General features: G+C 45.9%; 1 protein-coding gene across 3 annotated transcripts; it reads right to left on the bottom strand.

Moving 5' to 3' along the window:
• Window positions 1-295: 295 nt before the first annotated feature.
• map1sa (microtubule-associated protein 1Sa) lies at window positions 296-26,778 on the bottom strand. Of its 3 annotated transcripts, XM_078556173.1 has the most exons (8): window positions 26,635-26,778; window positions 21,726-21,827; window positions 12,231-12,313; window positions 11,026-11,166; window positions 8,539-10,630; window positions 6,868-7,032; window positions 5,273-5,490; window positions 296-3,948 (listed from the first exon to the last, which is right to left on the bottom strand). In XM_078556173.1, the coding sequence occupies exons 1-8, from the start codon at window positions 26,756-26,758 to the stop codon at window positions 3,793-3,795; spliced, it is 3,081 nt and encodes a 1,026-aa protein (XP_078412299.1). In that variant the 5' UTR covers window positions 26,759-26,778; the 3' UTR covers window positions 296-3,792. The 3 variants fall into 3 exon arrangements, with proteins under 3 accessions (XP_078412299.1, XP_078412297.1, XP_078412298.1); XM_078556171.1 differs by having other exon boundaries at window positions 6,868-10,630; XM_078556172.1 differs by lacking the exon at window positions 26,635-26,778 and adding an exon at window positions 25,620-25,734 and having other exon boundaries at window positions 6,868-10,630.

Raw genomic sequence — 26,778 nt, 5'->3', positions numbered from 1 at the left:
CACTGCAGGAATTCACCAAGCCAGCACACTGTATGCTTACTGCACATCACAGGCTGGAGTGGTTCAAAATGAAGGTGGCTCACTGCCACTCTCAAGGGCGATTTGGGATGGACAATAAATGCTGGCCTCATCAGATACAATTACATCCCATGAACAATTGGAAAAATGGCTGTTTATTTGCATAAGTGTCAGAGCACTTCAGAAAATTCAATAAAGCAACTCACTCCTGAGACAAGATGGTCAACAAGTTTGGGTAAAGTGGGGTCGAGGAAAAAAACACAATGACAAAAACCAGTCCCTTTATTGAAATTTTATTGTTCAATTTCATTGTAAAGCCAGAAATTCTAACAGTAGTGCCAACAGATAGATCCAGTCTGTGTTTATACACAGAACAATCTTTAAAAGCAAGTGAGAATAACTAGCAGCCTAGACTTCTGCACGGTAACCGGGAGTGACTTGAGCAAGTCCGTGCAGACATCTCTGAAATTAAAGTGAAACATTGAATAGAGACCCATCCAAACCACAGCCCCTAAGCCTTGCCCATGAACCAGGATTAACAGAGTATAAACATGGGTGCTTACTCATGGAGTGGGCTCAGGGTCACTTTGCATGGAGCCCCAGCCTTATGAAGGATTGAGTAGATTGACCACCTCTTCTTATGGGGAGAAACTCTGCATCTATCAAATCTTAGGCTAAAATCAACTGAGCCCACAGGTGGTTTTAACCAAGTTGTTTGATAGCTGCTCCTATGAATTCTTTCAGTTAGACAGTCCCCACCTGATGTGTAAACACACCACCCTTTAAAATACAAATATCCTGTCAATGTACAACAGTCAGCAGTTAGTTATGGAAAGTTTCACATACATGTTCAGGAATACAGTACAGTTCTCAACAAAATGCAATCAGGATAAACAATTTGCATCCTCAATTGAATTAGCTTTAAAATTAGTGTTTAATACTGATTAAACCTCAAATTAAAAAATACCCAATGAGAGGTTCAACACAAGATCAACATGAACAGTGCTGCTCAGACAAAGCAGCGATTACAAAATAGTGTAAACCATAAACAAAAGCTTATTATATATTAATTTTGAGAATAAATAACTGGATTGAAATCGCAGCTTTTTCAGTTACATGCTTGCGTGTCACGAGCTTTCTTCACTGCTTCTCAATGGAGTGTATTGGATTCAATGAGCTGGCGTCAGAATACAAGATAATCAAAGATTGAGTTCTATTGTTGAGCTCTCTGTAAACAATGAGGAGAGAGAGAGGAAGAGAGCATGTCCCAGGTTAACACACATGCCTAGGAACTCTCTGGAGTGCCTGGAACAGCTCTGGCCTTGTGGTCCACACTGCCAGAGGAGTGGTTGGGGTGGGGAGGTGGTAGTGAGGGGAAAGAACACTCTTGGCCTACTACAGATCCCGAGACCTGTAAATCCTACGAGAAAACTTGGCAATGTTGAGGGTGCCTTGTTTTGATTGCTGCACACCCCACTTCCCGCCCCCCAACTCTAATTGGTTAAAGGCCATTTGTATTAATAGTTCAGTTCAAAGTCTAGACAAAGTAAACCTGCAGTTGGGGCAACTCTAATAATATTGAACCACACCTCAGTCTGACCCTCCAAGTACTGTTTCTGTGCACTCTGTAATACACACCTTAGTCATTCTACCCCCTCTCTAACTCTCAGCCTGACTATTACTAATAGGCTATATCACTTCAAAATACATTCGTCTGCTCCTTAAGCTACTTTCCCAAACCATCATTCACTCAAATCAGTAAGAGGTTAAATGGTTGCCCTTTGACCGAGTTGTTGACTATGTCAAGGCCTGGCTATATGGCCAAATTACCATTAGGATTAGGTTGGAGGAGGTATCAGGCCACCAATGATCAGGGCTCCTTCTCCAGCCAGCAATTAAATCACCATGTGTTAAAGATGTAAACATGGAGACACTGCAGTCTTCAGGAACACTGTCCAGCCTTTTAACATGCAGGTGAAGCCTCACAGCAGAGATCCCCTCACTCAATGAGGCGTCACCAGCCAGCTATACACTAATTCTCCTCCCATCTCCACCAACTCAACAAAAAACTCAGGTTGGTTGGAGTTCTTCACTGACTGTCAAAACACTTTACTTTTAGCAGATAATTGAGTTAATGTCAACTGTCATCATGGAGTCATTTGCAAGTCACAAAAACTTTGTTAAATGGAGAAAGATGGGTTCTGTTGGAAGGGTGGAGATGTGCTTTACCTTAAAAAATTAAGGATCACAAACTGTCCTGGTTTTAATTCTTTTTCCTCCTTCACTTTCTATTGCATTGAAAGTAGTGATTTGGTAGCATAAATAGATAAACATAAGTTTGAGAGAATTGAGATGAGGGTTTTCCTCATCAAGCCAAATCCTACTCTAATTTAAGATCAATCTCAGCTGAATTGTAACCCCCACCATTTCACTTGTCCCCCTAGTCTTCAGGAGGGGGGTGGAAATAGAACACAATCCTCTCAACTTTCAACACTTATCCTCACCCACAATATTTAGTTTAAACTGATTAGCACGCAGTATATTGAGAAGAATCAAAGCTCCTTCTGTTTTGGGTGGAATGTTCTAGAAACAGTGATTTAACAGGTTAATTGATTTTTTTTTGTTCTCTCCAAGTCTAAGAGGAGTGGTATTCAAGTACCCATAAAAATCCAGGCTCAAAACCTGCCCAACAGGTAGCTGTTAATCACAGCTTCCCTTTTGGAAGTGGGTTTCAACCAATGACACTCGCTGTGAATTTTCCATTGGATGAGACTGTTCCCCCTTGTTGGCTCATCAGTTGTAAATAAGTGGCCTAACATTTCACCAAACTTGGCAACAAGTCATGCACGATTGGCGGTAGGATCACTATGGCTGCCCAACCAAACCAGAACCTAGGCAATACAAGATTTTCCCCAAGCCAACTCCTTCAAGCACCATTCTCCTTGGAAACTAAAAGGTCCTGTGGGGAGGGAGGCAGTGGTTAAGGGTCACTTCCCAGGATCCTACTCCGAGGACTTGGGCACATAGAGGTGATGACAGTTTTTCTATTTGTTGTAAGTCTAAACTACAACAATGACTTGCCATGAGAAAACAAATTTAAATACTTCTTAAATCACAGATTTCATTTACCATAGACATTAGCACAGATGAACCACCATAGGCAGGAATTAATAAGCTTGCAAGCCAAACTGGCAGCCCAAAGGCCATAGCAAAATCATCCCATTCCCAGAGTAACCAATGATGGCTCAACTCCTTGGCTTCTCTTCCTTTGTTTGAAATGATTTGCAAATTGGGGACAACAAGAAGACCAAAAACCCATTTGTTGTTTTTAAAATTAAAAAAAAAAAGTGGTCATCATTTCAAAGTATTTGGTGGTCACCAGGCAGCATTTTAAACCCCTGGTCCCAACTGGCTCTCGCACACCCACACCCATCAGCCCAACACCCCCCCCCCCCAAAAACTTGCTTGCCCATTGTCACAGCTTGGCTTTTCACCCAGTTCACTGGGTTTTACGAATTCAGAGCCTGAGGCTTGGTACAATTGTGCAACTTTTGAAGCATCGTGTGAGCTGGGAGAATTTTGGGGGGGGGGGGGGGGGGGTGGTGGTGGTGGGGTGAGGGTGTGTACAATTTGACGCATCTCTAAAAAAACACACTCCAGAGAAGGATCTACGTATTTGCCTAGGGCAAATGGGTGGGATAAAACCGACATGAGTTTCAACTCCATGCCCACAGCAAAAGCGCTCAGAGTCCAGTCCGTTGCACATACTCCTGATCAGAATTCAACTTTGCACGCCGGAAAAGTCTCCTCTTGCATGACAACCGTACTGTTGCTCCCCAAGACAGTGATGTTCAGCGACTGCTGCCTCTCGTGGGTCTCCTGGTACCACTCATGCATGATTGGAGAGTCAAAGGTCGGGATTATAGTGACCTGCAAAGAAAAGGGACAGCATCACGTATGACTTAAAAAGACAGCCAGGGAAGAACGTTCCAGAACTTCGGAAAACCCTGTGGAATTTCTGGGAAGGACTCAATTGGACATAATCTCATGAGCCCACTCATAAAGTGCTGCCTGGAAAGAGAGGGGTTTGAGGTATATGGGAGGTCACTGGAGAGCTGGGTAGTTCCATGAAAAAGGAACATGTCTGTTCTGTTAGGCCTTATGGCCACTTCCCATTAATAAAAAATATCTTCCCATTACTTAACCTCAACAGTGTGGAAAAAGCAGAACAAGGTTACAGTGGGAAGAACCAGTCTGGGCAAAGTGCCAAGGTGGGAGGCTACTAAGCTTCTTCCAAGTGCTTCTTAGAAGAAAGAGACAACTTGCATTTATATAGTGCAGAGTGGCCCAAAGGGCCTTTATAGCCAAATTGAAGTACTTTTGTAGTGCAGTCACTATTGTGATACAGGGAAATGCAGCAGCATCCTCACAAACAGCAGTGTGATAATAACCAGATCAGTTTTTAGTTATGTTGGCTGAGGGGTAAAAATTGGCCAGGATACTGGGGAGAACTCTCCAGTTCTTCGAAAGTGTGTCCTGGGATCTTTTACATTCACCCGAGGGGACACATGGGGCCTTTTAACATTTTATTTAGGACAGTACCCTCTGACAGTGCAGCATTCCCTCAGCCTTGCACTTGCAATTATAGAACCATAGAAAAGTTACGGTGCAGAAAGAGGCCATTCAGCCCATTATGTCTGCACCATCCAAAAAAGAGAAAAAGCAGCTAGCTGCTCATTTTAATCCCTAATTATGCACTCACCTGCACCAGATGGACAGCAGCGGTTCAAGGTGACAGCCCACTGCCTCTGCCTCAAGGGCAATTAGGGATGTACAACAAATGTTAGCCTTGCCAGTGACACCCACATCCCATGAAAGAATAAAAAAAAAAGTGCTTTTAATGTACAACACACTTCATAGGAGCTCCAGGCAAAAGCTGACTGAGCCACATAAGATATTAAGACAGATGACCAAAAATCTGACCAAAGAGGTCAGTTTTCAGGAGTGCCTTAAAAGGAGAGGGCAGAAGTGGAGAGGTTTAGAGAGAGAATTCCAGAGCTTAGGGCCCAGGCAGCCGAAGACACCGCCACCAAAGGTGAAGTGATTAAAATGAGGGACGTGCAAAAGGGCAGAATTAGATGAGCACAGAGGGTTGTAGGGGCTGGAACAAAGTTAGAGAGGTGGGGGAGAATGTAGAAATCGAGATGCTGGCAATTGGTATATACTTCCATTGACATATGGAAAATCCCTTCACCTGGACGTTATTTCCCCACACTGATTTGCCTTCCAAGAGCGAGTCCAGGATGTTTCTCATTGCCCCCTCTTTCTGTGGGTCATCACCACTTATGACGTAGATTGAAGATCTCAGCCGTCTAAAAAAGTCTGCGTTGATTGTTCTGGCGCTGTAGCTGTTGGGGACGTAGGCAAGATCAACATACACAGGGGGGGCCACAGGACTCTTGCTCACTGCACCTGCAATGGAAACAACTCGTTCAATGAGTAGGTTCCCTGGTTCCTGGAGGTGGAAGATGGTGTTAATGAGAGCTAGTGATATATCATTTAGAAAGTGCTACTGCCAATAAGTAAGACGCTGCAGAAAAAAAACAAAATTCATTGCCTCTTCATCCAAGGAACTGGCATAGGTTGGATATCACCCATTGTTGGAGTAGCTTTTGTGAAAATTGGCATTTGCCCCTACTCCCATGGTTGGGTGGGTGGGTGGGGGGGGGGGGGGGGGCGGTGGAGGATTGGGGGGCATGGAGGAGACACACTTACCCAATTGCAGTCAAGCAAGTGCCCAGATGTCAACCTCAGCAATTTCAAACTGACCATCAGGCAGTGGGGCTTCAACCACAAACCTGGTGACTCGAGGTCAGTGTGCTAGGCAGAGCCACGGCTGAGCTGACAGGTTCACTCCAGTGTCAGTCAGCCAATTAGCCCATTGATGCTCACAGTCTAGTATGACAGGACATGTGATGCCGCAGCACCAAACCATCACCCCCAAGAAAGGCAGCTGTTAGAAAAAGAAATTGGGCACCAATGCCCAATGGGAGCATGGGAATGGGAGGTCATTCAGGCCCTCGAGCTGGTTCCATCATTTAATGAGATTATTGCTAATCTATATCTGAACCCCATCCATTCACCCAGCAAAGCTCCATATCCTTTTATAGCAGGGTTACCTAGCAGAAATCAACCAATCCCAGGTTTAAAATGATTAATTAAGCCAGCATCCACTGTTTGAGAGTTCTACACTTTGCATGAAGTGTTTGAGAACATCTCTCCCAAATGGCCTGGCTCCTTTTTTTTAAGATTATATCCCTTTGTCCTAGACTCCCACAACTACAGAAAAAGTCTCTCTCCATTTAAGCTATTAATTCCTTTCAAAATCCCAAAAATAGAATCTCAATCAAATCCCCCCCTTCTCCTCCACTTTAACCTTCTATATTTCAGGGAATACCAGCCTAGTTTATGTAAAGTGTTTTTGTAATCTAATCCTTTGAATCCTGTTAATGTTCTGGCGAGTCTGCAATGCACTCCTTCAAAAGCCAATATATTCTAAGGTGTGGGGCCCAGTACTGTACTCCACTCCAGGCATCACCTAACCTGGCCTTTGTATAACCGGAAGCAAACTTCCCACCTCCTTACATTCTCACCCTTTAGTTAGAAAGACTCTCATTCCATTCACCGGGTGTGGTTTTGTTGTTTTACACCCGATGACTACATTTTAGTGATCTATGTACATGGACGCCTCAATCCCATTGGAAGAACTTTGCGCAAGTCCCCAAGGCAACGGCAACAGTTGTGAGGGGCTTCCTGCACTGTAAATCTCACCCGTGTTCTGTAACTGACCTGCGACCGTGCTGCGAGGTGGTTTGGAGCTTGTCGTCTGAGGATTCCTTCCCTTCTCCTCTGAATTTATCGACTGGTTGGAATTCACCCGGAAAACTTTCCCAACTTGGCCGCTCTTACTGCTCGTGGCCAATTTATCCACTTCTTTAGACGTCAGCTGGGGACCTTTTGGTTTGGAGAGAGTCGATTGTTTAGTGTTTTCAGTTTTCCTTGCTGCTGAGCCCACGGTGGGCTTTGAACCCAATTTTTTGCCTTTCGTCCTCTCTATGACGTTTTTGGTAGGGCTCTGGGTCAGTACCTCAGGGTCTACCATGCATGTGCCAGGTTGGGGTGGGGGTGGGTGAGGATCTTTCATTGGGGTGGGAGGAGGGTCACACGGTCTGGAGGACACAGGAGGATGAGACCTATTGGCTGGAAGGCTCTCAGAGTCTTCCTCAGAGTCAATGCCCCCGTCTGCAGTGATGGACGGGCAGTCCTCAGTCTCAGGCTGGACATCAGAACCCGAGAGGGTTGGGAGGGACTCGCTAGCAGAGGTCGGGGTCCTTTCGTCCAGCGCTGCCTTTCTACTGGACAGAGACTTGTGGCCCCTCCTTTGGACAATTGGCGTGGCAAATTCCTGGGAAAGGTCACTCTCATCTGACAACTCCCGTGGACTGGGGTTAATGAAGGAGGGGGAGAGTTCAGTCTTTGGGTGCTTAAATTCACAAGGCGACACGAGGCACAAGTCAACATCATGAGGGGATTCAGAAGGGAGACCCACCATACGTGGCAAATGCCCGTCAACTCCACTGCTGTGAGATAATGCACAATCCCCATCCACCGAGGCATGGACCAGTGGCACCTGCGGAGGCCGAAATGCATCTTGCAATGACTTCAAGGGCAGGCTCATGCCATGAGGGTCGCCTTTCCCGGAGAATGCTTCGTGTTCAGGAGAAAGGCCATTGAGAGGTCCCCTCTGATTGTCCTCTCGTGGAGAGGTCAGAGCTTCACTCAGAGGTGGCAGAACCTGTTCAAAGGAGACGGACAGAGACTCATCAACTTCTGTGGAATGAGGAGAGCCAACTTCTGCTGGCAATGACGGGGTTGTCAGAGTTGGCGAGACATCAGAAATAACTTCCTTGAATGGACTCAAGGTCAGGAAGCTGGTATGTCTGTCCAATGGAGCATTGGCATTTTCAAATGGTGGTCGTGTGTTTGACTGGGGTCCTCCATCTAGAGGCTTATTATAAGCATTGTTCAACTGGTTTTCCTCATTGAGGAGACTGGAAACTCTCTCAATTAAACCATCTTCACTTCTGGGAATGATCTCATCAATTGGTGATTGATGGAAAGGGGTGTGGCCAGCACTGGCAGGGCCAGATCCTGGAGGAGACACCATCTCCAAGGTCCTCTCCTCAGAGCTTGCACAATGGTCCTCCAGAACCTCCTGGTTGTTGACAGACATCTGCCCTTTAATTTCATCTGGTGGCCCGAGCTCAGTTGGTGTTAGATCAAAATTAACACTACGATCACTCCGTGGGGTTTTAGCAAGAGGTGAAAGGGCCACCATGTTCCTACTAGGGCTTAACTTTTCATCAAAATACCTGAACTTATCGGGACTTTCCATTTCAAAAGCATCTTCATTTTCAGTATCACAGTTCAGGCCATTAATATGATTAATTCTAATCATACCTTGATCAGATTCAGTCTCGGCATCACCTCTGGTTTCCTGCTTCTCTTCCATGTCCTTGCCTCCCTTGTGTGTCTCAGGCCATTCCAAGACCACTGCTTCCTCACTTTCAGTGATGCCAGTGTTGACAACTTGACGGTCACCCCGGGGAGAAGGTTCGGGCTCGCTTTCGTTCTCCATTGTGGTGAAGCCCTCATCAGGTGACGGTTCATCCGGCACCATCACTTTCCCCCCACTCCCTTCCAACTCAGTCTCAGCCTGGGTCAGTACCTCTATGTCTCCAGCCTGCACTTCCTGTTCTGCTTGCTTGAGCTTTTCAAACTCTGCTGTCATGTCCTCTGGTGTGGACAACTTGGAAGCACCCAGCTCAACTCCCTTCTCAGCGAGAGATACACTGCCAGGAGCTTGCTTGCATTCTGTTGTAGACCCCTTTTTCTGAACCTTGGATTTGACTTTGACTAGTCCTTTTGCAGAAGGAGTCAGGTCCTTTTTGACCTCTTTAGATCCAACAGTCTCTTTGCTTGGCACTTTGGCTTTTGCTGAAGTCTTTCTGCTGATAGCAGGGACCGCAGACATTTTTTTAATGGGAGCCTTTGCTCCTGTCCCTTCGTCCTTTTTAGGCTCCATCTTCTTAACTTGCTTTGCCACATCTTTTCTCACCACTTTCTTCTCGGTTTCTTTTCTTTCTTCCCTTTTAGAGACTTTCGCATCTGTGTTCTCTTCCGTTTTCATTGATTTGACCTCTTTCTTTTGCAGTTTCTCCTTTGACAGTTTTGGCTTTGTGTCTTTCAGTTTGTCACCCACTTGCTCTCTAGCCTTCAGCTCTGCCGACACATTCGAATGAGACTCTTTCACTCCTTCGCTTGGTGCTGCTATGTCAGCTTTGGTTTTTCCAGGCTTGTCCTTCCTCTCCACCCTATGTTTGTCCTTTGCAGACCCTGGCCTCATCCCCACCAGGCTAGCCTCCGAGTCACATCCTGTCTTAACAGATAACCCTTTGGTGAAACTCTTGAGACTCTCCCGACTTTCTGCTCGTTTAGGCTTGGGGCCCTTGTCTTTTTGTAGAGCTTCCAGTTCACTCAGGGTGGTGGAGGGCTGCTTCAAGAATTCCAGGTGCTTCAACCTCTCTAGTCCCTCCAATATCTTGTCTTGAGGAGTGCAACCAGGAAACAGCACTCTGATTATCTTCTCCATCTTACTTGCTGGGTGCCAAACAATAAGAGCACAAATGGAGACCAGGCACTGAATCGGGATGCTTCCTCCTTTTGGCCAACCATTGCCTGTCCACTGCCGCATCAAGTAGTCCAGGTCTTTACTGCCTTTACTTGGGTTAAGGACATACATCTCCAGACGTCCAACACCCATTTTTTGAAAGAGAATTGTTGGTTCTAAAGCATTGCCAACAGTTCTATAGAGTGGCAGTGGTTCAATACGCAATAGATCCAGATGTTGAAGCATTACACTAACCTCATCGATGCCTCGCCTGACATTATTTCTCTCAATATGTTGAAGCCTTTCAGGTGCGTTGAGAAACATGACGCCAATTTCAGGAGAAATAAGATGTTTCATCCAGTCACCGTTCATTTCAGAGCCTAGAGATTGATCCTCATCCAATTCCGCCAGCTTTCTCTGCAGCAAACTGTTGATTCCAGGCAAGTTGTCGGTCCCAATGTGAGTCAACAGGACGGAGTCAATCCTGTCTAGGTGGCGGACAAGCTTCCAGAATGAGGATTTCTGATCGGATCCTCCATCCACCAGAATATTGAATCCGTTGACGGCAAAGAAGGCAGAGTCACCCCTCCCTCCGGGAAAGATGTAACAGCATGGTTTAGAGAGCTTCAGGAAGCCCACAGTGGCTGGGGGCTCCAGCAGGTCAAAGGGTGATGATGACTCCATGGTTTCAGAGAGATACTCCAGGAATTCCTGCAGTCCTTCCATCTCTGGCAGTGTGACTGGAGGGTTCAGCCTGATCTCAATGAACTCCTGGAGACTGTGCTTCTCCAAGCTCGGTTTCTTCCATTCTCCCAAGTCAGGGCAGGCAAGAGTAAGGCTGGCCTTGTTGGCAGGAGATGTGAAGCTCAACAGCTCTCCGATCTAAGAGGAAAGCAAAATGTCAATTTATTAATACGCCATCCTATAGTCATTTGTATAAAATTCAGCTCATCCAAAAGCGCTGCTGCCTGTGTTCTAACTCACAGCAAGTCCTGTTAACCTGTCACCTCTGTGCTTGGGCTGACTTACATTGGCTCCAGGTCTGGCAATGTCTCAATTTTAAAATTCTTATCCTCATTTTACACTGTCCTCATCAAACACTCCCAGAACATATACTGTATAGGGGTAGATAGAGAGAAAAGATAGATTATAGGGGGAAATTGTCAGCTGAGGTGCCAGCAGCCTGAGCATTAAATGAACAAGGTGCAATTCAACTCTGAAATCATTGATTTTAAAGAGACGGTGAAGTAGGAGCAGAGTTAACAGCCGGAGACAACCTCCTTGTCCGTGAAGATCTGGATGAAATCCTGGAATGTGAAGGATCCTTTCTGCAAGAGTAGATCGCCCGATTCCTCCAGGCACGGTCCAGCCAACACCAGAAGCTTGTGTCGTGGTGCTGCGGATATCAGAGTCCGTATCTAGAACGGAAACAGCACACAGAAATCAACCGTATGTCCTGGAAACAGGTGGTCTTAAAAGGTAATAAGGATGTCATGCTTTTGCAGCCTCCTGTCCCCAGTTGCTGCTTTGGACCCAGTTTAAAATGGACTATCTGGGTGGCACCAAGCTCAGTGTCAACTGGGAATCAAAACCACAAGTGTTCCTTTAAGGGCATCCACTGATATAACAACTAAACAACTGGTCCAATTAAAGAAAGGACTTACATTTATATAGCACCTTGCAACACCTCAGGACACCCCAAAATACTTTACATCTAATAATTTTTCAAGTGTAGGCACGGATAGAAAACATGGCAGTCAATTTGTGCATAGTAAGATCGCACAAACAGCAAGGTGATAAATGATCAGAAAATCTGCTTTAATGATATTGGTTGAGAGATAGATTTTGGCTGGGACACCAGGGAGAACTCCCCAGCTCCTCTTCAAAATAGTACCACAGGATCTTTCACGTTCACCCAAAAACTGGGCTTTGATTTAAAGTCTGATCTGAAAGATGGCACCTCCGGCTGTGCAGTACTCCCTCAGTACTGCACTGGGAATATCAGCCTAGAGTGGGATTCTAAACACAAATCTCCTGACTCAGAGGTGAGTGCGCTATCCACTGGCTCACAGCTGATTAGACTAGAGATGCTTAAAATGCAGCAAATCAGAGGAATCTTTCATTAAACTAGAATATTACCAGCATCAACCACAGCCCTAATACCCTGCAGTGCCCACTGGCCAGAGAAAGCATCAAGTGTACTGTTGGGTACTGCATTCTCCTTCTCCAGGGCCACATGGGCAGAGGCATTGAAAGAGAGTCAGGCAGCCACAGCAGGCCTTAATCATTGAGCCTTCCACAATCAAATAGGCTGACACTCCAAACTATAATAATTTAGCTGAGCTATCAGAGGGGGGCTGCTCAAAGCAGGACGCTGCACCTTCAGCAGAGGAAGCAGAAAACCTGGGATGGTGAGAAGAGGACAGGGGTTGGAATATAAAGAAAAGGTCACGGGATCAAAGAAGAACAGCTGATGCCTCACCTCAGCACAGAGAGACTCATTGGAGGGGTTTATCAGGACCAGTGTTTCCAAAGCCTCATCGCAGTGATGGAGAATCTTCTGGCCTAAGACAGAAATAACAAGGACAAACTGAATAATGAAACATCATTCCAGCGAAGACTAGACAACTGCACCAGAGCTGATAGGTCTGTCACTGTATAACACTGGGGTACAGCACTAGTGGGGACAGGTCTGTCACTGTATAACACTCGGGTACAGCACTGGTGGGGACAGGTCTGTCACTGTATAACACTGGGGTACAGTACTGGTGGGGACAGGTCTGTCACTGTATAACACTGGGGTACAGTACTGGTGGGGACAGGTCTGTCACTGTATAACACTGGGGTACAGTACTGGTGGGGACAGGTCTGTCGCGGAGTTGGAGGAATTTAAGGAAATTCATCAAGAGTGAGACACTGAGCTAAGTGGAAAATGTTTAAGAACAATCTGGATATACAAACCTACCACCTCTTCTGACCTGGACATTTTCCTGGTCCTTTCAGCAGTCACTCATTGGAGTGGTTGGGCGGGGGGGGGTGTTAAGTGACAGAGTTAAAAGGGCAGCCAACAAACCCAACCCTCAATTCTGTCAAGTTGGAACGAAAATTCCCTATGTCCCAGGGTTTCTCGATGTGCTCAGTCTAACTGAGGGACAGCACCTGAGGGGGCCTCTATCTAGCCAGAAGGTTCCGTCATTCGTCAGCACAAACGCACCATGGGCTAATCCTCAGTGCCTGAATGAGGAAGAGAGATTACCAAGTCTCAAGGACAGCACTTCCTTCCTCCTCCAGTACTTGGCACAGATTCTGTTGATCATTCCCCCAGTCTTTCTGCATCCAGCTAGCTAAATCCTCCAGAGGAGTCCGTGCACATGAAACAGCAAAGAAAAGTCTACCAGACTGTTAATCAAAGTATTGGGCAAACAATCAGACTGAAAACAACCACTTGTATTTATATAGCGTTATTAACATAGTAAAATGTTACTAAGATGCTTCATAGGACCATTATTAAACCAGGTTTGACAAATCACATAAGGAGATGTTACAGAGATAGGGACATACATTAGTGTGAACCCAATTCAGAAAACCAGCTTCTTCAGCTAGAGATTGAATGGGTTAAACATCAGCCTTTCACCCGCACCCTGGGATTTCCCCTCTACACAGACTGATCAGAATCCAACACAAATGGCTCCTACAGCACAAAACTGTCCTTAAAAATAAACCACCTCACAGGACAAATGGTGCAGGAAATAGGAAAACATCACTAGCACTGTACAACTGGGAGTGTTTGATGGGGACAGTGTAGAGGGAGCTTTACTCTGTATCTAACCCCATGCTGTACCTGTCCTGGGAGTGTTTGACAGGGACAGTGTAGAGGGAGCTTTACTCTGTATCTAACCCCATGCTGTACCTGTCCTGGGAGTGTTTGACGGGGACAGTGTAGAGGGAGCTTTACTCTGTATCTAACCCCATGCTGTACCTGTCCTGGGGATGTTTAATGGGGCAGTGGTACCCAAAAGCAGGAAGTAAATCCATCTCAAACAGCTAAAATTCAATTCTGGCTGGAGATCATATGAATTAAAAACAAATGAATCTGCCTGGGGCTATACAGTGCTTGATCTCTATGGAATGGAATGCTCCATCTTAAGGGAGAGTCCCTTATGTCATCAATAATACATTGGATGCACAGCAGGGATGGAAAACCCAGTCACTCTGCTCCCACATGAGAAGTGGAGCTTTCCCTTAAAATGTATCCATACTATTCAGCTCAACCACTCCCTGGGCTAGTGAGTTCCACATTCTCACTACTCTCTGCATAAAAGGAAGTTTTCCTGAATTCCCAGTTGGATTTATTAATGATCTTATATTTATAGCCTCTGATTCTGGTGTCTCCATTACAACCAAGTCTCTGACTGGCTCTGCTGGTCAATGAAGCCCACCCCCACAGGATCTGACACCAGCACCCCAAGATCATCAATAAGCAGGAATCCTAGCCCAGCAACTTCAAGAGCTGTCCATCCAATTTGAAGAGTGTGTTTGGATAATGCTCCTGGCAAACTTCTCATCCAAAAGGAGAGGGACCCATCTGTACAGAAGAAAGAGGTAGATTGCAGTATAATTAATCATTCATTAGAGGTCAGCCTAGTGCAGAAAAAGTGTTTGTATTTCTATGGGACTTTTTCAGCATCTCAGGACAGCCCAAAGTGCTTCACAGCTAACGAAACACTTTTCAAATGTAGTCACTGCCGCTTATAGGGAACGTGGCTGCCGGATGAGATTTAAACATTTACCCAGGACACCAGAACCCCAACCCGCTCCTCTCCCAAATCGTGGCCCTGGGATCTTTTACATCAACTCGAGAAGGCAGACAGGGCCTCAGTTTAATGTCTCATCTGAAAGGTGGCACCTCCAACTGAACAGCACTCTCACTACTGGCACTGGGAGTGTCAGCCTGGAATCTGTACTGGAATCCCTGGAGTGGGACTTGAACCCATAACTTTTGGAGTCAGGTGAATGCTCCTGTATGCCACAGAACTTAGAAAACAACCTGAATTGGGAGTTTTCCAATTAAACATCAGCAAGAAAACAGCAGGGGGTCCAGTTGATTAGTGAGATGATGTCAAACAAAACTCAAGCAGAAGAAAAATGTGGAATAACTCGCATTTATATAGTGCCTTTAATGCAGTAAAATGTCCGAAAGCTCTTCCCAGGAGTGATTAACAAAATTAGACACCGAGTCACACAAGGAGATATTAGAATAGGTGAATAAAGCTTGGTCAGAGGTAGGCTTTTTTAAAGGAGGGACTGAAAGGAGTAGAGACGTATAGGGAACAAACTTCAAGGCTTAAGGTCCAGGCAGCTGAAGGCACAGCCATCAAAGGAGGAGTGATGGACATCAGAGAAACACATGAAGCCAGAATTAGAGTGTGCAGGGCTGGAGGATGTTACACAGGAGGAAAAGAGGGGCCATGGAGGGATTGCTAATTGTAACAGCCGACTCTCAGCCAACAGGAGACAGAGACACACCCAGAATCAGTGAACCAATCCACGTGCGCGAGATAAGCCATTAATAGGACAGAGAGACACGCTGGCTGAAGGAGACCTATGGACTGAGATGGAGAGAGAATCTAAGTTACAGGCAACACCTTGTATTCCACACTCCAAAGATGATTCCACCGTCTCCGAGATTCAAGCCTAGCATAAAAATCTTGTATCTAGCCAGATTTCAAGCACTTTGGCTGAGGTGAGGAAGGGGAGAAGTAGATGACACTCTTCATCCAGGCTGCAGATTCCTCATCAAGTTTACAATGCCCCAACACTGACTCCAACTGAAAGCAACACTAACCCCATCCCAAAACAATGAATCCTTCAGTTCATTGCAAATATGACAATTTCCTTCCTAAAGAGATTTTGGTCCCACTAGGAAACCTGGTTACCCTGGATACCACAAGGCCTAACTATTCATGGAAGCCCTTCAGGGCACCAAGATGAAGGCAATGAACATGTATAAGGATGGAATGGAGCCTCTTGATCCCTAATCAACCCAATGATGCCACTGGTGCAAATCAGAAAACAATCCTCAGTGGCTACCAATTAACAGTAATATACAGATAGGATAGAAGGAAACTTCCAACATTCTCCCCCCTCTTCCCAAGGACCCGGACATTTCCTGCAATCCAGTTTCATAGGCAGTGACTATCCAGTTATTTGACTGAGGGGAATTCCTCACCTAGTGATCCAAATCTTGTAGGGAAAGGGAGGAAGGTAAATCCTGTGACAGATTATCACCTGCAACCAAGGACTCACATATATTGGATAGCCAAGGTGTTTGCATTGAACTGAAGCACATCCTGTCATACAGAGATCTGCCAGCCCAGCACAGACCCAGGCATCAAATGTGGCCCCTTCCTGGACAAAAGGAGGCTTCATCCTAGAGACGGGTACCTCCTTGACAAAATTGGTACAGGCCAGATTCTTCTCCCACCCAGCACTCCTCAGCAAGAACCCAAAATCAGTCATATTGTCCGTCATGGAAGTGTGTAAAATCCAAATCAGGAAGCACCATGGGCCCATCCCAGTCAGAGCAGCACTAACAAGCTGGGAGCATCCAGGCAGGTCAACGAATGGCTAGAAGCCAAAAAAAAATTATGCAAAGTGCAGGCTCTGGGTCAAATTGCAGGAGAGGCCGGAAGATATTTTAGAATCCACCATAAATCAATGTAAAGATTTAACAGAAGAAAATAAAGCATTGTGTTTTAGTGCAGCTTAATTCACCCCCACCAGCAGCCCACCACAGGTCAGAACAAAGTCACTCTGTGGGACAACAGTCACTGTCCCTCTACGAATTGTTAGTCTGCAGCACTGGGACTGGTGCTGCAGCGACTGCTGGTGAACAATGTTCACATAATGCCCTTCAAATGAGAAAGGCAAAGGGCAGCAAAATAGACCATACCAAAGCTATCATGTGGGACAATGGCTATCGTGATCAGATCATTGTTCACTGTATTACACAAACTCACAGATAGGCCTCGAGTGCAAGATGAAAAGCTTCAGTCACATGCCTCTGTTTTCAGCAATATTCACATTCTGTACTATCAAAGAACTTTTGTATTTATATATTCACATCCTCAGGATGCCCCAAAGTGCTTCTCAGCCAATGAAGTACTGGAGGAATGTAGTCGCGATTGCAATAGGAAATACAGCAGCCAATTTATGCACAGCAAGACCTAAAAAAAACAACTGCAGTAACCAGGTAATCTACTTTAGTGATGTTGGTTAAGGAATAAACAGTAAAAACAGGTAAAACCGTCCCAACTCTTTTCCCTGCATTACTGGAAGAGCAGCAGATCGTGGGGTGGGGGTGGGGGGAGAAATATTGAATCCCATGGATTTCACCACCAGCCATCTTTGATATCAGGTCACACTCAAATCATAGCGGCAATTTTTTTTCTCCTTAAAAATTCCTCAGGACGAGAGCATCACTGGCAAAGCTGGCATTTATTGATCATCCCTAGAGTGGTGGTGAGCCACCTTCTTGAAGCTCTACAGTTCATGTGCAGAAGGTGTTCTCACTGATATTAGGGAGAGATTTCCAGGATTTTGACATAGTCACAGTGAAGGAACATGATTTATTTCCAAGTCAGGATGGGATGAGACTTTGTGGGGAGGGGGGCCAATTGTTGCAGGTGGTGGCATTTGCATGCATCTGCTACCCTTGTCCTTCAGGTCAAAGGAGCCCAGGTGAGTTGCTGCAGTGCATCTTGTAGATGGTACACACTGCTGCTACTGTGCACTGGCAGAGGAGGGAGTGAATGTTGAAGGTTGGTGGATATGGTGCCAATCAAGCAGGCATCTTTATCCTGGATAGTGTTAAGATTCTCAAGTGTTGATGGAACTGCACTCATCCAGACAAGTGGAGAGTATTCCATCACACTCCTGACTCGTGCCTTGTAGATGATGGACAGGCTTTCAGGAGTCAGGTGAGTTACTTGCCACAGAACTTCCAGCTTCTGACCTGCTCTTGTCAGTATGTGTGTGGCTGGTCAATTAAGTTTTGGTCAATTGCAAACCCCAGGATGTTGATGGTGGGGAATTCAGTGATGGCAATGCTTTTGAATGTCATGGGGAGGTGTATGTCCATTTGGGCTAAAGCATGAGCACACACACTCATCCATTGTACAGTTATCAACTGATGCTACCAAAATGAATAGATTGTGAGAAAAATCCCAATATTTATTATTTATTTCATTCCTACTTTTGGACAAATTGTATGGTTACCATCTTTGATGCAGGATAACAACTACATTTGGCATGATAGACTCAGACTCTGACGTTTACACACAGGAGGTCATTCGGCCCATCGTGTCCATGGCAGTCAAAGATCTGACTACACTAATCCCATTTTCCAGTGCTTGGCCCATAGTGCTGGAGGCTATAGCAACATAAGTGAATATCTAAATACTTCTTAAATGTTACAAGAGCTTCTGACTTAACCACCCTTTTAGGCAGTGTGTTCCAGACTCCCACCACCCTCTGGGTGAAAAAATTTCTCCTCAACTCTCCTCTTAGCCTTCCGCCTCTTACCTTAAATTTATGCCCCCTGGTTATTAACCCTTAACTGTTTGCAAGACATGAGCTTAACCGAGGATTCCTGGTGTCTAAAATGTAGTGACGTGTGCAGTCATTAAAAGTGTGCACATCCCTCTGAGGTCATTTAAAACCACATATAACTCAGTGCTCAATCACCAAACCCGGCTCCTTGGAGCAGAGAAAAGCAGGAACAGAAACTAGACAAAATACACACACACACACAGATGGCCAAGATTACCAACATTCGCGCCCTCCCCATAGCATGAACATCTGCCTCCAACAGTCAGAAGGAATCCAGCACTTAAAGCTCTTCTTCACTGCCCACACCACCCGCCCCACCCCCAACTAACTGAGGACAAGGAAAGCTTTGTAACAAGAGAGCGGAGGAAGAATCCTGGAAGGATGGAAACCCAGGCAAAGAATAACAGGCACAGCAGTCAAACCATGCTGCACTCCCCACATCCATAATCAACGCACAGAACAGACATCCATCATTCAGCCAGAGGGAAAAAAAAAGGAATCCAATACTGAAGAACATAAGAACTAGGAGCTGGAGATGGCCATGCAGCCCCCAATCAGATCAATAAGATCATGGCTGACCTTCCAAATTAACTCAGCACGTCTTCCTTATCCCTCGATTCTGAGTGCCCACAAATCTACTGAAATCTTTACACCAAGCGAATGATGCTCACACAATATCTATGATCAAAGGGCCTCTGCAAAATATACACTCGTGTGGTACTGAAAAGGTGCTGCACTGTCAAAGGTGTCATCTTTGCGATAAGATGGTAAACCGAGGCCCCATCCATGGCCACTATTGTAAGAGGAGAGTCCTTTCTGGTGTCCTGGCCAGATCTATCCTTCAAACAACATCACAAACAAATTGTCTAGCTATTGGCATTGATGACACCTGAGTGTGCAAATTGGCGGCAGCATATCCTACATTTTAACAATGTACTTCAATGGCTGTAAAGAACTTCGGGACATTCCCAGGTTGAGGCAAAGAACTTGCATTTATATAGCACCTTTCACAAAAAGCATCCCAAGGAACTTAAATGGGAGTAATTAAGTAAAAGTTAATTAGGAGATATTAGGGACAGGTGCCCAGAAGCTTGGTCCGAGGTAAGCTTTAAGGTGTGCCTTAAAGGAGGAGTGAGGGGAAGGGAGTTTGGGGAGCAAATTCCAGAGCGAAAGGCCTTGGCAACTGAAAGTACAGCCAATCGTGGAGCAATTAAAAGCAGTGATGTTCACGGGGCCAAATTGCAGCAGCGCTGATATCTTAGGGCTAGAGGAGATTAGAGATAACAAGGAGCAAGGTCACAGAAATTTGAAAACAACAATGTGAATTCTAAAATTGAGGCATTGCCAGATTGGGAGTCACTGTGAGCACAGGGTGGATGGTCAAACGGGACCTGGTGTGAGTTAGGACTCGGGCAGTAGAACTTTGGATGGCCTCAAACCTACAGAGGGAAGAACTGGGGAGCTCATCCAGAAATGTGTAGGAGCAGAAAAGGCATGGATGAGGGTTTCAGCAGCAGATGAGCTGAGGCAGGGATGGAGTCTAGCAACACAATGAGGTGGAAATAGGCAGTCTTAGTGATGGCACAGATCTGTGGCAGAAACTCATCTTGGAGTCAAACATAATATCAAGAGGCAAACAGTCTGGTTCAGTCTCAGGAAGTTGCTAGGGAGCGGGATGGAATTACTAACTAAGGAATAGAGTTTATGGTGGGAGCTGAAGACAAAGACACTTTGATCTTCCTGATATTACATTAATATGACACTGTTCAGATAAATACAAGTCTTTCTTTATCCTCGGTGAGTTACATGCCACCTACACAGATTTGAATGGGGGTGCAGAAAGTGAGAACAATGGGAAAAAAATTGCAAGATAGGTCACTGAGACAGATTCCCTCATTACCAATAGCGCTGCTGGGACCTCTGTTGTATAAACTCAGTTGAAGGTTGAATTAGTTGCTTTCAAATCAGATTGGAGTTTATTGATTAAAGAAATAAGAGTTTGCAGTCAGATTGTTAGCTGCACAGAATTGACCAAAGACTGCAGCTTGCGCGACACAGACTCTGCCCTGTTGAAGTGATCACTGGTTTCAGCCTGTTGAGCCACAGCTTTCGTTGCTTCAATGTCCAGCCAGTCCAAGCACGCTCCCCATAACCCACCCCGCTACAGAGGGCTGGGTGTTGGCAGATCAGCTTGAAACAGGACATCTCACAGGGCAGATGACTGAGTACCCTGTGACATTCATTCCCTGAGTGACTCCCTCCGTCACCATGCCCATAGCTCACATCCCCTAATCAGTCACCAGTCAGTCACAAGTGGCACTATGAGGTGAAGGATTACTCACAGCAGGAATCCCTGCACTTCCTCATCCGCCAAGGCCAAAGATTCATCAAGCTCATCTTCCTCAGCTGAAGATGTGATCTTAGCAAGATCAGCTACTCCACCCCTCCAGTACAACCATCCATCTTTCATGTACAAGGATGGCCAGCCAATCACTGTCAGATATTCACCTTTAGGGGGCATCACAGCAGATCCAGATCATTGTTCCACCACCCTCGTCGTCCACTCAACCATGGTCTCACTTTTCCAGCATTGGTACTGGGGCAAAATATGAGCAAGAGCCCTGGCCACAATTTCCCCCTTCCTAACCTGGGGGCACTGAAACCAATTGTGGGACCCTATACTTATAGGGGCTGAGATCAGCTCACTCAACATAGCTTAAAGGTTGCAACCTTCAGATGTGGACATTTGACAATTTTATCTGTGCGCTATTGCTGGGTGATCCAGAGAGGCTGGATTTGAACCTCAACTGCCCACCCCAAAAAGGCACAATATGTTTGAGCTCCTGTAACAGGAGATCTCACAGCATTAGTTGAAGCACAGGGAGGTCCCCTCAGTATGGGGGGCGTGAGCGCGAGCTCTTTGCAAATTGGCTGCTGCAACAGTGACTATGCTTCAAAAAGTACTTCATTATTAGTCAGTGTTTTAGGACATGTCGAGATCTTGAAAGATGCTACAAAAAGATGCAAGTTCACTCTTCTTTCACCTGAAGATTCCACAAATTCAAGAAGAAAAATGGGCCATGGAGGGAGGGGGGGGGCGGAGAGAGAAAGAAAGGATCCCTGCAGAGTTATATATATCAGCACGCAATCAAAACCAGGTCAGCCTCAAGTCTCACACCAAAGTAATCAACAAACCCTGTAGAACAAAAATACCACCGAACAAAAAAATACCCCAAACTTTCAGAGCTTGAAATTTACAGAAAATCCATGCTGCCAAGGATTGGAAAGAATGACTGGGTGGAATTGGGAAGTGCTTGCAGTCGAAATGTTTGCACAAGTCACAGAACAAGTGAAATGAAGGTTTTACCTTTTGCTTCGTCAGGAAATGTAGCAGAGTGTCTGGACACAAAGAGCTTGAGCTGTTCATCCAGGCTGTAGGCAGCAGCATCAATGTCCCAGGAGAGGATCCCTACAGAAGAAACACTGGCAGTGAGGAGGATGCAGCAACATGGGCATCGAGGGGGTGGAAGGGGGGGAAGGGGGGGCGGTGAAGAGCAGCAACACAAAAGATATGGATGTTACGGTACACAGACCTCAAAGTCAGTAGAAATGTAGAAACAAAACAATTAAAAAGTCTTAAGGAAATATTGGCCTTTAACATGGGTTTGGGGGGAGTGCTGGAATGCTGAGATGAGGAAGTGATGCTTCAGTTGTTAAACAGCCTTGATCAAACCCCATCTCTCGCACAAGCCAGGTTTATGCAATATGACCTCAATTTAACCTTTTCAGCCCCAGTATCATTTAGGTGCCTCTGGACAATTTCTTGCTCCCAGCTATACAACTGACCGAGAAGCAGTTAATGTTCAGATTAGTTCATAAAAACGTCATCGATCTGAAACGCTGGCTGTTTCATAATGCACAGATACTGCCTGAAATGCCGACTACTTCCTATCATAGAGCCATAGAGCCCTTCGGCCCATCGAGTCTGCGATGGTCAAACAAGTATCTAACTATTCTAATCCCATTTTCCAGCACTAGGCCCATAGCCTTGTATGTCATGGCATCGCAAGTGCACATCCAAATGCTTCTTCAATGTTATGAGGGTTTCTGCCTCTACCACCCTTTCAGGCAGTGAGTTCCAGATTCCCACCACTCTCTGGGCGAAAAAATTCTTCCTCACATCCCCTCTAAACCTCCTGCCCCTTACATTAAATCTATGCCCCCTGGTTATTGATCCCACCACCAAGGTGAAAAGTTCCTTCCTGTCTATCCTATCTATGCCTATCATAATTTTATACATTTTAGATATCAATCATGTCCCCCATCAATCTCCTCTGCTCCAGGGAAAATAACCCCAGTCTATCCAATCTCTCCTCATCACCACATCTCTCCAGCCTAGGCTATATCCTGGTAAATCTCCTCTGCACTCTCTCTAATGCAATCACATCCTTCCTATAATGCGGATTCCAAAACTGCACACAATACTCTAGCTGTGGCCTAACCAACGTTTTATACAGTTCCAGCATAACCTCCCTGCTCTTATATTCTATGCCTCGGCTAATAAAGGCAAGTATTCCATATGCCTTCTTAACCACCTTGTCTACCTTAAGGGACCGGTGGACATGCACACCAAGGTCCCTCTGATACTTGGTACTTCCCAGCGTCCTACCACTCATCATGTATTCCCGTGCCTTGTTTGTCCTGCCCAAGTACATCACCTCACACTTATCTGGATTAAATTCCATTTGCCACTGATCAGCCCATCTGACCAGCCCACCTATATCCTCCTGTAATCTAAGGCTATCCTCCTCACTATTTACCACCCCACCAATTTTCATGTCATCTGAGAGCTTACTGATTAACCTTCCTACATTCAAGTCTAAATAGTTTATGTATACCACAGACAGCAAGGAACCCAACACTGATCCCTGTGGAACCCCAATAGACACAGCCATCCAGTCACAAAAATGCTCCTCGACCATCACACTCTGCTTCTTGCCACCCAGCCAATTCTGGATCCAATTTGCCAAATTGCCTTGGATCCCATAGGTTCTTACCTTCGTTATCAGTCTCCCATGTGGGACCTTATCAAAAGCCTTGCTAAACTCCAAGTAGACTATGTCAAATGCATTGCCCTCATCTACACATCTGGTCACCTCTTTGAAAAATTTTATCAAATTGGTCAGACATGACCTCCCCTTAACAAAACCATGCTGACTGTCCTTGATTAATCCCTGCCTCTCAAATGTAGATTAATTCTGTCCTTCAGAATTGCTTCCAATAGTTTCCCCGCCACTGAGGTTAGACTGACTGGCCAGTAGTTCCCTAGTTTATCCCTTCCTCCCTTCTTGAATGATGGCACCACACTGGCTGTCCTCTGGCACCTCTCCTGTGGTCAGAGGGGTATTGAAAATTATTGACAGCGCCCCTATCTCCTCTCTTGCCTCACTCAACAGCCTGGGATGCATTTCATCCGGGCCAGGAGATTTATCTACTTTTAAGCCTGCCAGGCTACTTAGAACCTCCTCCCTTTCTATGCTAATTTCTTTAATTATATCACAGTCCTTCTGCCTGATTTCCATACTCACATTGTCCCTCTCACTTGTGAACACCGACACAAGGTATTCATTTAGGACCCTACCTACGTCTTCTGGCTCCACACACAAATTACCACTATGGTCCTTAACGGGCCCTACTCTTTCCTGAGTTATCCTCTTACTCTTAATGTACTTATAAAATAACTTTGGATTTTCCTTTATTTTACCTACCAATGTTTTTTCATGCCCTCTTTTTGCTCTCCTAGTTTCCTTTTTTAAGTTCCAACACATTCTATATCCTCTAGGGCTTCCACTGTTTTGAGCCCTCGGTATCTGCCATAAGCCTCCCTTTTTCTCTTTATCCAATCCTGTATATCCCTCGACATCCAGGGTTCCATGGATTTGTTGGTCCCACCCTTTATCTTTACTGGAATATATTGGCCCTATACTCTCCCTATTTCCTTCTTGAATGAATCCCACTGCTCTGTCGCAGATTTACCTAAAAGTAGCTGCTCTCAGTCCACTCTGGCCAAATCATATCTGACCTTATTAAAATCAGCCTTCCCCCAATTTAGAACTCTGATTTCTGGCCCATCCTTGTCCGTTTCCATAACAACCTTGAATCTAATGGAGTTATGATCACTATCTGCAAAATGCTCCCCCACTGATACCTCTACCACTTGCCTGGCTTCATTCCCTAAAATTAAGTCCAGGACCACCCCGTCTCTTGTCGGACCTTCTACATACTGGTTTGAAAAGCTCTCCTTGATGCATTTTAAGAATTCCGCTCCCTCTAAACCTATCACATTATGACTAACCCAGTTAATGTTAGGGAAGTTGAAATCCCCCATTATTAGTACGCTATTATTTTTACACTTCTCTGAAATATGTCTAAATATCTGCTCTTCTATTTCTCTGACTGTTTGGGGGGCCTATAGTACACTCCCAGCAATGTGGTTGCTCCTTTTTGTTCTTAAGTTCTACCCATATGGCTTCATTTGAGGATCCTTCTAAGATGTCATCCCTCCTTACTGCTTGATCAATATTGCGATACCCCCTTCTCTTTTACATCCTTCCCTGTCTCGCCTGAAGACCCTATATCCTGGAATATTGAGCTGCCAATCCTGCCCCTCTCTCAACCATGTCTATATTTGTTTTTATTTCACAATTTACTGTACAATTATTTCAATTACCAATGGAAGCGTCTGCTATACCCACCCAAGTAATGACAAGTTACTGATCTGGGCTATATTAAGGTCGTTAAGCTATTACGGAGTGAATGAAGGGGATCCGACTTTCTGTTACACAGGGGATCCCGAGACAGCAGCGGGTACCACACAGAAACGGGCTGTGTAAAAACTAAAGTGCAATAGCACAGGACCAATGGGCAGGGAGGGGAGGGGAGAGGAGAAGGGGGCAAACTATAACAAATTGCATTGATTTGGCGCCTTTAAACAATAGCTCCCAAGGGCAGTGGCTACTGTAGCAGGAAATTGACATCAGGCACAATGTGTCAGAAGATGAAACTGACTCATTGTAGTGGTCATAAAAGGAAACCGACACATTGTATCCGTTCCCCACTCTGATCCCAGGAAACTGACACATTGTATCTATAGGGTGAAAATGACTCATTGTATCCACAGGGTGAAACCGACACATATGTATCCAGGTCCTTCAACAGGGATCGCGGGGGTTACTCATTTGGAGATGGGTATGTCACTTACCCTGGGAACCACACACAATCTCTGCCCATTACCGGAGAGCGGGGTTGAGATTTGAATCTCTTCCCTCCCTCCCTCCCATGTTTTTCGGATCCTACAGGAACAGGATATCCCACAAACCAGACGCAAGGAGGCGTTTCTGCGGGAATGCATTAAGAAATTCAAACTCAGCTGCTGCAGAGACAGGCGGGAGGCAAGCTCGGATTACAACTGCCCCGAGGATACATCTAGATAAATATTTTTCCAAAAAAAAAATTACAAGCAGCCCGTTGTATTATGGGCGGCTGTTATTTTTTATTTTGATGGGAGGGCGAGGGTTGGAAGAGACTTTTAAACCGATCCCTGCCACCTGCAAGAAAATGGGTTGTCACCCCCATCACACAAGAGTGGCCCCGGGGTGAGAGCGTCTCCCATCCAGAACCTTTGCCCGGACAGGGGACAGGGGACAGAGGCCACCGACAGTCAGTGTCACATGTGAAGCACAATCACTCCTGCCTCCTCTAGGGACCCGCCGGGTTTTAGATGAGGAACAAAACGGAAGATTTCAGCCCCCCCCATTCAATAGACAAAAAGTCACTCGTGGCCAAAAAAAAAAACAAACAAAAATTCCTGCGGCAAAAGTGCGGCCACCGCCACCCGCCCCCGGTTTGCGAAGGGTTTTTGCAAACACCCAAATGCCCCATGTGGAGCTACAATTTCCCCGATACCCCAGAAGCGGGTATTGAACAGTTACAAAACTGATGAGAGCGGCTGCAATGCTCTCATACCCCAGGAGAGGGTATTAAACAGCCAGTGTGCCCTGGTGCCTCCGGCAGGGCATTAAACAGTTGCAAAGCCCCAGGAGCAGGAGCAGGCTTTTGGGGGGGGTGGGGGTAGAAGGAAGGGGGTATAATTCGCCGATACCCCAAGAAAGGCAACAACCAGGTTGCAATGCCCCAGTTCCCCTTTTCTCCGCCCCTGCTGGCCGCCTCTCCCCGGGACTGTGTCTCTGTCTCCCGGTCACATGAATAGGCCTCACCCCGCTGGACCTGAACAATCACATCCCGCAGCAGCTCAGCTCTCCCGGACTCTGCCACCACCACCAGGGCGGAGGCTGTACGCTGGCCGCTCCCGGAGCCGCTTCCTCGCTGCGGAGCCGCCATTGCCGCCGCTCCCGGGCCCA

The sequence above is a fragment of the Cetorhinus maximus genome, chromosome 13 (assembly GCF_964194155.1).
Source record: "Cetorhinus maximus chromosome 13, sCetMax3.hap1.1, whole genome shotgun sequence".
Lineage (NCBI taxonomy): Eukaryota > Metazoa > Chordata > Chondrichthyes > Lamniformes > Cetorhinidae > Cetorhinus > Cetorhinus maximus.
The sequence above is the reverse complement of the archived record's forward strand: the minus strand, read 5'-3'. Positions and strand labels throughout refer to the sequence as shown.